Source organism: Chinchilla lanigera, unplaced genomic scaffold (genome assembly GCF_000276665.1).
Source record: "Chinchilla lanigera isolate Chin_1 unplaced genomic scaffold, ChiLan1.0 scaffold00110, whole genome shotgun sequence".
NCBI classification, from domain to species: domain Eukaryota; kingdom Metazoa; phylum Chordata; class Mammalia; order Rodentia; family Chinchillidae; genus Chinchilla; species Chinchilla lanigera.
Window position 1 is genome coordinate 849,572 of NW_004955511.1, and position 10,647 is coordinate 860,218.

At 36.7% G+C, this 10,647-nt stretch overlaps 1 protein-coding gene across 1 annotated transcript; it reads right to left on the reverse strand.

Moving 5' to 3' along the window:
* Positions 1-7,669: 7,669 nt before the first annotated feature.
* LOC102009640 (olfactory receptor 10AG1-like) lies at positions 7,670-8,626 on the reverse strand. Its single transcript, XM_013506363.1, has one exon. It carries the CDS (start codon positions 8,624-8,626, stop codon positions 7,670-7,672), a length of 957 nt encoding a protein of 318 aa, XP_013361817.1.
* Positions 8,627-10,647: the final 2,021 nt, after the last annotated feature.

Below are 10,647 nucleotides of genomic sequence, written 5' to 3' on the forward strand. Positions count from 1 at the left end.
GAGCTTATAATCTGATTAAGTTTATGAAATTAAATTGAAGGCATGGTATAAAATTTGCCATTGGTATATGCATTTCAAAAAGATTTATTTCTGCTTGCCAAGTTCTCTAAATAGAAAATAAGAACTTATCACTATTTTTCTAAAATTTTATGTTCTTTTACTCTTAAGAAGCAGGAGCAATGTCGATAGCAGTGTGATGATTCAGTAATGTCCATTCAATACTTCTGCTCCTGTGTTATAGGCAGCTCATGTCTGAAAAGGTAATATGTTCACATCTAATCATGCACAATATGTAAATATGTGGTTCATGCATTATACTGCTTTAATTAATATAATCCATACAAGAATGATTGTAAGGATAATAATAAACTTTAGTATAGTACCCTTTTAGATTAAAAATGATTTTACATTTTGTTCTCTGTCTAACAATAAACATCAGAACTACTTTGAGATAAAAAATTCAACAGTGAAGGATTCTTTTTTAACATTTTTTCTGTAATTTCATCCTTTTGCTAATGTTAAAAAATGAAAACTTATGTAAAAATACATTTGACTTTTGTCAAAAGTATTTCAGGATTATACATTTGGAATCACCTGAATTATAATGCTTACCTTTACTGATAAAAAACAGACAATCATAAAGAAGTTTGATGTTTCATTAAATTTAGGAATCTGCCTGTACTTGTATTGGAGCGTAACCTCCTTCTGTACTGTCTATTCCCAGAGCAGTCTTTTTTAATAAGTAGGAAATCATCTGTATCTTGGGGGTTCATGGCTTTCCCATGTCATGTGCTAGCCAAAGAAAACTACCACTCAAGTGCTTAGTATAATAAGCCAAAACCATTTCCATCTATTACTCTATATTTATTTTTTACTAATTTGTTGGTGGATAAAACACAAAGCTTTTTTATTGATATTGATATTAGGACTACTTCAATGATTTTTTTAGAAATTTTCATGAATAAATTGGTTTATGTGAAAGAGTTGGATGTGGGACATTGAGACAGCTCTGAGAGGGGCCCGACTTTTCAGGACTGTGCAGCAAGGGAGGGGCTAGGTTGTGTTTCTCACAGCATCTTGTGTAAATTAAAGATGAAACATATTATTACATCAATGGGGATTCCATCAATCAAATCCAATGTAGATTAGTCCCCATGAAGAAGGAAACTGTGGCATTGTTCATTCATTGCACTCTGATATTCAAAGCAATAAGGGATACGGAAACCTTTGAAAACTGTTTTTTTCCTCTCAAACATGGAGAAAGTGTTTACTACATTTTAACTCTTTCTTTTTGATTAGTATAAATTTGTGTACACAATCATTCATTTTAGGAAGCTGAGATATATATCTGTATAGGGAGAGTTAGAGTCTTTACCATTTTTGATCCTCTTTTCTCTACCCTTCCTTCTTCTCCCTTCTCTGAATCCCTTTTTGCCATTTCTAAACACAAAGAAAAAATTCTGCCTGTCTGTGTCTTATTATTTTTGTGGGCTTTAAAAATATAAACACAAAGTATTAAAAAACCTGTAACTCCATATTACACATGATGCAAATTACGATGCTCTAAGAGAAAGTCAAAAGTACAAAAATATAATTATTAGCTAAACTGCTATGTACCCAACTAAATTTCTCCATTTCTTCATTAATTTCCTTCAATGGCTGCAACCTAGAATTTCAACTACCTGCAGCTTGAGTTGTTGATCAAGCACCTCCTTGGACTGATAATAAAGTAATAAGATAGTTTCCTATAACCTCTCCAGACCCCCCACACAAACACACATGCCTCACACTCAAAAAGTACAATGCAGGTGAACATTAGGTACAGCTGCAACAGCCTGGGACATGCATACAAATAAAAGATTAATGATTACATACATGACAAATAATTAATGATTACATACATTTTAGGAACCTACATCATCATCACATTCATGTATAGGAACTATCATTTCTAAAGGTTATATATCTACCTACCAATTTTCAATGACGTTGTGATTGACTGCTTTTATTCTAGACATTAAAGTATATGTGCAATACTAAGTTTTTAACTTTACATTTTAATAATTGTCAATGTTGATAAGCATCATTGAGGTGATTATTTAATTCATATATATAACTATTTATTAAAATAAGTATGCCTTTCATATATTTTAGTCTTTCAGATATTTTAGTACATCTATTTCTTCTCAAGCTGTTTCATTTAGAGAGATCTTTGTATTTTCCACATGTACTTACTTTGATGGGTATGTGATTTGCTAAAATTTTATTGACTCTATAGCTTTATTTTCATTCTCTTAAGAATATTAACACAGAATAAAATAATTTCATATTGATGAAATCAAATTCATAGTTGATTTCTTGTCTTGTGCTTTTAGTGATGCATTAATGCAGTATCTCTGTCTCTGCTGACAAATATTTATTCACAGATTGTCTTCCAACAATTGTACACTTTCACATTCTAACATTATGTCAGTGACACATCTTTGAGTCTCTTAAGGGGTGAATTTTGAGCTTAGGGCTTGTTTTCCTTTGGGTCCTGAAGTTCGGTCTCTCTCAGGTCATTCACTTGAACGGGGCGCGTTCTCCTCTCTGAAAAGCCTTTGCATCTCTCCCAGCACACAGCAGCCCAGGCTTCCCGGAGGGCTTGAAAGACCAACTCAGAAAACGGTAAATTAAGACACAACTGCCAACTGCAGTCTTTAGGGATTAAGATGTGACATGCATATGTGTATATGTAGTCCCCTTTAAAAGTCACTTTAGATGTATATGTCGTCCCCTTTTTAAAAGTCACTTTACTATCCTGAATTCTTCACATGGCACTCTTCCGTGTGACATGCATATGTGTATATGTCGTCCCCTTTTTAAAAGTCACTTTACTATCCTGAATTCTTCACATGGCACTCTTCCCTGGCACAGTCAGCCACCTGTCTAGTGGCGGGTGGGGTTGCATTGGACGTGGTCCATCACAAAGGACTTACACTTTACTCTTACTAGAATCAGCTTTGTTTCAGCCAAACTCTATTCTCTCAAATTGCTTTATTTACTACTTTTGAAAAAAGAGAAAATAGGCAAATAAAAATGATGAAAACTTCCATCACCCCTTCCTACTTGCAATAGATTGGCATTCATCATCTGTCTGACATTTGTTTGACTGTTTTCTACGATATTTCTCCTCTTTATATGATGCCATTACAAAAGACTGCCTGTTAAATGTTTCTGTATCTTCTGATTTCTGCACTCCCCCAGATTCTTGGGGATTAACTCATGGTTTCCTTTGGTCTGATCTGTGATACAATTTCTCAGGCACACAGTTTGCATTTTTAAGCCTGTACTCTGGCTGTGTTCTTTTAGATACAAAGTGGCTTCACACAAGCCTGTTCACCTAGCGTTAGTCATCTCCACTTAAATGTGATTTTGTCTGTTTGGTTTTTTTTCTTCCTGTACCAGGAATCAAATTCACGACCTTGCGCTTGCCAGGCAGGAGCTGTGCCATTGAGCTAAATCCCCAGCCCCTTAAATGTGATTTTTGATCTGGCCATATTTATTCTGATAAGCATAAAGAAGTTTTCTTATTTATTTATTTATTTATTTAGGTCCTGGTGCCTGAAAATAGCCCATATATGCTGAGCAATCTCCCTTTACAATGGATGACCTTACTGTCTCACTTTGTCCTCCCAGGCTAGACTCAGAATTGGAATTCATCTGCCTCAGTCTCTCAGAGGTTAGGAATACAGTCTTCCTTAATACATTGTTTTAGGAATATCTATTCCATGAAAAAACACATAGCAATAATTAATTTTATATGCACATTAAACATGAATAATATTCATGGCTATGGTTGTGCCACCCTAGTTACAAAACTACATATCCCTAAATGTTGACCTTTATCTAGGAATTAGTTTCCTGGAATGGTCGTGTTTAGACCTAAATATCTCTGTGTGTCTGTGTTAAGTACTGGGATTTTTGAGGGTGTTAGCGTGGTTTAGGTTCTTTTTTTCTTTTTGCTCATCTTTCTTCTGGGAAGATTGTAGAAATCTGTGGAAATGAATTACATGACTTGTAATATACATTATAACATATATAATAGTCTCTGTAGTACAACCAACACAGTTCTATCATCAATGCCAAAAGTTCTTTTGAGAATGATGATTGCACAAAAGTATTATAGAGTTATCCAAGGAATGATTTGTGTTTTGGTGACAACTTCATCATACTTGTACATAGGTAGAAAAATTCCTCAACACTATAAAGATTAATATGGAAAACATGATCACTATAAAGAGAGATAAGATAAAGCACTAAAGACACTTAGCTTCTGATAATTTATTACATCTACCTGCAAAGCAAGTCCTGCAAACTCATGTTTTCTTCAAACAAATTATGTGCATACTAATTCCCTCAGCACCATTATGACACCCTTATTCCTCTGACTGCATATCATGGGGTTAAACCTGGAGGTCACCATAGTGTAGAAAACAGAAAGCACTTTGTCAGCGCTTGTGGACCGGCTTGACTATGGTCTTAAGGATGTCATAGTGGCTGATCCAAAGAGTAAGACCAGACGCTTATGACTATTCCGTCCTGAGATCTATAGATTTACGGAACACTAAATTAAAGAATGTGACATTGGCACCGATGTTTCAATTTCATCTTAACACTTCCCTCTACAGCGTCCAAATCCCATTGTCCTGTTTCTCAACCAGGAACTGATGGCAAATACATTCCAAATACAATACACTCTCTGTCCACGTTGGGGAGTGCTAGTGTATTATAAACTTTCTGTCTTCACTCCTTCCTCAACAGGTGCTCTCAAGAAAACCCTCATTAAAGAGCATGTGTAATAATCTGCTTCCACGTTTACATAAAAGAAAGCCTTGATCTAGGTTATTTGCGAAGCCTTTCCAACTGCAATATGCTGTTTCTTTGAGTTAGGATTCCATTGCCGTGGAGACCCATCCTCCGTACTGTAGGGATTTTAAAGAGATAAAATACTTTGTTTTTATACAAAAGGGTTGTGTCACGTCTGTAGTGGGATCTTTTCTTTTTTCTTTCTTTCATTTTTTAAAATTTGGAATCAGGGTAAATGATGACAGCTGGATAGTGTTAGTATGAATTTCAGAAGACCAAAAATCTGTAAACTCAATGATTTTAATTGATTTTTTATTCAGCTCTGCAATTTTATGTACACATTTTCTTTTTAGTCTTTTTTGAGACAGGGTCTGGCTAAGCCATTCAGGCTGGTCTTGAAATCATTTTGTAGCCCAGGCTGGCCTTGGGCTCACAAAGATCCTCCTGTCTCAGCTTCCCGAGTGCTGGGACTGCCAACCTCCACCACCATAGCCAGCTTATAAACACACTATTGTACTGCATACATAACTTTATTAACATTCAGGCACATAAAAATCACATCATCCATGCAATAATATGACTCTTTGTAAAGAATAGATGAAATGAAAATACTCAAAATATCTGACATTGGCGTAGGTGTGGAAAACCAAAACCAACATTAGAGTGAGGAATGGCAATTGGCTTCTGGAACAAACCAAATATCCACGAATGGACGGATACACAAAATATGGTACACACATGCAATAAAATCCTACTCAGCCAAAAATAAAGATATCCTTTCTTTTGAGCTAGCAAGTGTGGACCAGGTGAGTTTCATGTTTATTAAAATGAGTCAAGTACAGAAAGGCAATGAGTATAATGTACTTCATTGTGAAATTCAAAAGAAGTTGATCCCATAGAATTTAGGAGAAGTTGCCAGTACAATTGTGGTTATAAGAGGCTTGGGAGGAAAGAGGGGTGGGTGAGGATGTGGGTATGAGTCACACTGCAATTTGAACAAGAATTCTGGTGGGCAGAAAAAAAATAACCACACACATAACAACAATGGGCTACATTTCAAAACTCAGGAAGAAAAGATTCTGAAAGAATTCATCACAAAAGAATAATTAACATCTTGAGAGCTTGTTTGGAGGTTCTAGCAAGGGAGTGCAGCTACTCCTATACTCTTGACCAAGGAACGGTCCTCCTCTATCAGGCGTGGTCGTCCTCTTCGACCGAGCATGCAGCTTCGGGAGGGACGCACATGGAGCTTTGAGGGAGGAGGGGGACACCTGCCTAGCCAGCCAGATCAGCCGAATCAACCCTGGCGATCAATGGGGTGACAGATGTCGCAGCCAGATCGCCCTCACAACCACTTTGAAGATATCGATATGTAATACAACAAGCATTGTTAATTCCCTACCACTTTGTTTGTAACTCTGTATTGTCTGTACTGTTCATTTGCTATTTTCTAAAATGTTGTCTGTCTGTTAATGTTTTCCTCCTTTTATTTTTAAAATAAAAAAATTAACATCTCAGTAGTTAATGTACCTAGTGCAATATAAACAATTCACTATGTATATATATAGGAAAACACTACACATTACTCAATTAGTGTGGCCAATTTGTGTTTCATCCTTTAATTAAATGGTAAATTGAAAATTAATGAAAAGCTGTGCAGTGTTTGGTATCTATACTCCACATGGTTTACAACACTCACTTTTGAGTGCATCTATTCTCTGCATATCGTCTGCTTTATCATCTCTCCAGTGCCTCAGCTCCACGCACCTTCTACTCGCTGCTCCTCCGATTGACTTTTTGAAGACACATGCAGCCTACGAGAGAGCACACTGCATGCCCCTCTCTGCCTGGCTTGTGCCATCTTGTACAATAAGCCCCGGGTTCTTCTACATCGCAACCAGTTACTGGCTTTCATCCTTAGGGAGGTGAAAATGACCTCAATTGTGGGGAAAAAATTTTTTTATTCAATAAGCATTTAGTGGGGGCAGAAGTTCAATTCACATATTGACTATTGTGACCTATGCTTCAGTGAACATGGCAGAGTAAGTATTTTTCAACATATTGATTGTATTTCCTTTGGACATGTAACAGTAATGGTGATTCCAGAATCACATTACAATTCTACCAGTCATTTTTTCAGGCACCGCCATATTTGTTTTCCAAGACAGTTATGCTAATTCATTACCGCCTGAGAGAGAACCTGCCTCATTCTCTCTGTACCCTCCCCAGCACGGTCTTCAGGTTTTGATATTAAGTCATTCTAACAGGAGTGATTTGACATGTTTTCATTTGCTGTTCTCTGTTGATCAGTGATTTCTTATACTTTTTCACATATCTGTTAGGATTATTTTTTCAACTTTAGTAGTGTCTAATCATGTCTTTCCCCCAGTTTTGATGCTATTATTTTCTTGTAATTGAGTTACATGAGTTCCCTATGTATATCTGATATTAACCACTTAAAATGTATGGATTGAGGATATTTCTCACATTTCCTAGGTTGTCTCTTCACTCCATTGACCATTTTACACCTGTGAGCAAAAAAATGTATGTTACACCTTCATACAGTACTCATAGTATTCATTTAATGTGGGATGTACATTAAATTTCATTCATAAGGAAATATGCTGTTTATGCAAGGAATATGAAAAGTAGACTCATTTGCCTAGCACATGTCCATGCAGAGTAAATTTCATGCTAGTATTCAAAAATAACACATACATCATAAGATTGAGGTGCCTAATGTCTCAAAGGGAAAATGAAGACAATTGAAATGCTTGTCTGATGACTGTATCAAAAGAAGATAAAGTTACTCTAAAAACACTCAGGTCATTGCATTTTTAGCTAGGAACAACCTTCTCAGGGCAGCAATCACGTCCTTGTTCCTGAGGCTGTATATCATGGGGTTGAGCATGGGAATCACGATAGTGTAGAAAAGAGACAGCAGCTTGTCGGTTCCTGGAGAGTGGCTGGATTTGGGCCTTAGGTAGGTAATGGTAGCAGATCCAAAAAATAGAACCACAACCAACAGGTGGGAAGAGCAGGTGGAGAAGGCCTTGGCCCGTCCCTTGGCTGTGGGCAACCTCAGAATGGTGGAAATGATTTTGCTGTAAGAGGCAAGGATCAGCATGAAGGGGACAGCCACAAACAACATTGCTACCACATAGACAGACACCTCATGAGCAGATGTGTCCCCGCAGGCCAGCTTGAGAATGGGGGGGATGTCACAGAAGAAGTGCTCAATTTGGTTGGAATTACAGAAATGCAGAGAGAATATCTGGCAAGTTTGCCCTATCTGCACTGGGATCCCCCCGAGCCAGGAGCCAGCGGCCAGCTGAGCGCACCTCTTTGGGTTCATGAGCAGAGCGTAGTGCAGAGGGTTACAGATGGCCACATAGCGGTCGTAGGACATCACGGCCAGCAGGAAACATTCAGTGGCTCCCAGAATAAGGAAGAAGCACAGCTGTGTGGCACAAGCAAGCCTAGAAATAGTTCTCCTTTGAGTCCAGAGGTTGAACAGAATCCTCGGGAGAGTGACTGAAACATAACAGATTTCCAAAGAAGAAAAATTTGCCAGGAAAAAATACATGGGTTTCTGTAATGCAGGGTCAATCCTAGTTATTAGGATTATGAGGCCATTTCCAATTAGAATAACCACGTAAATGACGGTGAACACACCAGAGAGAAACTCTTGGAAGTTTGGAAGGTCAGAAAATCCCACCAGGACAAAGTGCTCCGCTGTGGAATCATTGTCTTGTGCATTTATCTCTTCTTGTTGCATCTGTTGGAAGAATACAGCCAGAAGTTAAATTTCTTCCCTCTGGGTAGCTTCTTTATATAACAAAGATGATGTATTCCCAAATTTTCCAATTCTCTGTAAGATCACAACCTATGTTTCCCATGTGCTGTGGACTTTTAGTGAAGGATGTGTTTGCTTTTCAGGTGTATCTATAAGAAAAATTTTTGTGTACTCTTTGTCTAAATTTTCTCTGATATGCTTGTTTCTCAGGAGGAAAAATGTCACTTTAAATTTCCATATGAACCCTCAAAAATTCAGTTTGACTTTAGATCCACTTGCAACAATGATTCCATTCTCTTCCTTGTTTTCTTTCTTACCATTTCTTTCGTGATTCACCATTTAAGAATTAGTTGCACTGCATAGTAACATTTTCAGATATTTAAAATAACTTAGGGAAGAATATATTTAATTTTTAGAGTGAGTTGTGACAAGGCAATCGCAAAGACATGTTAGCTGTGACGTCTGAATTTATACGTTATTTTACTATTTATGAAATGATCAACAGACTTCCAAATATTATAGGGTGATATTTCATCCTTAAAACTTTTCATTACAATGAAAGTCCTATGAAATTCAAAGTCAAATATTTAGTGTAGTTTAGACTTTATACTCTAAGTGACTTTAAGACTGTTGATAAAGAACTGGGACAGAATAAAAAAATATTAGGTCACCTCCGACACATAAATCCTCACAAGTAAAGTACAGTGTCATTATTCAAAAGTCCAGTTCTAAGTAGAACTTGCCCAGCTTTGCTCTGAGAACAACCCTATTTGTAAGAAGGACATCAACTACAATACATCTCTAAGATTTTTACTTATATCATGCATGTTCTCACTAACAACATCCTCACTGCTGTTTTCTACAGAGCTCGTTTATTTATTCAATCGGTTCAATTGATTCTATTTGTGTTGGTTCCCACATAAGCTTGCTGGCATCTTAATGTCTATTTCTATTATGTACTTTGTATTTCTCTACTTTTTTTATACTTTCTTTCGATATATACTGTATATACTTTCTGTATAATGTGTAGTGTATTTGTTCCATCAAATTTGAATTGCTGCCTGCTGGTATAAATTTTGAATGAGTCCAGTGATTTACTTCTTGTATGCCTTGTGTATATATGTATGTATGTGTACCTGTATGTGTGTGTATGTGTATGTGTGTGTTTGTATGGTAAATGGCTGTGTAGAACTCATATTTTCGGCTTTGGTTTGGGTTTTTAATTTTTAGTTTTATCTGTGCATATTTTTCAGGATATAATGATTAGATTCATCATGGAGAGTTGGTAGAAGTTGGCATAAGTCGTTCACTCTTGCAGAAAGAGCCCCTCCTGTTATTGTACCTACTCAGTATAAAATTTCTCGTTTGATTTTAATTAGCCTAAACGCAAAGGGGCTAACGCACCACAGGCAGCAGGTACAGGCTGACATGTGCTTAGAGGGTTAACAGAGAGTGGTGGGTTTCAGCCTCAAAGAGTAGACAAAACTGAAGAAGGAGCTGCAGTCCATGCCAAACTGGGTCATCCTGAGAAATTTCTTTGAATAAATAGAAATAGAAAAAATAATTACTAACCGGTAGCCCATCTAAAATTTTAAATATTAGAGTACCAAGAATTTTTAAGGTTGCTTCCGTAGTTATGGAATTACATAAATGAAAATTGTGATTTTAGTAGGTAAAAGTGTTTGAACTGAAACGCTGAGGTACAGACAGTTATATAAGAGGGGGTATTACTAATATGTGATGTCAAGGCTTTGAATCTGTGCAGTACTAATTTTTTTAACCACAGTATCCTGAAATTGGGAACATATCCTCCTATTTAATTAAATCTGGAATTAAGAAATGGACAATGATGGAAACATGATTGAATCATCATCTGTTGGAGACTAGAAAGCATTATATATCCTACATTTGTTTCCTCAACCACTGCTCTCCGAAATTTATATTTTCTTCTTTTTCTTGGATCTTCCCTTTGTATAAGGCTTTTTCCTACCAGTACGGTGTAC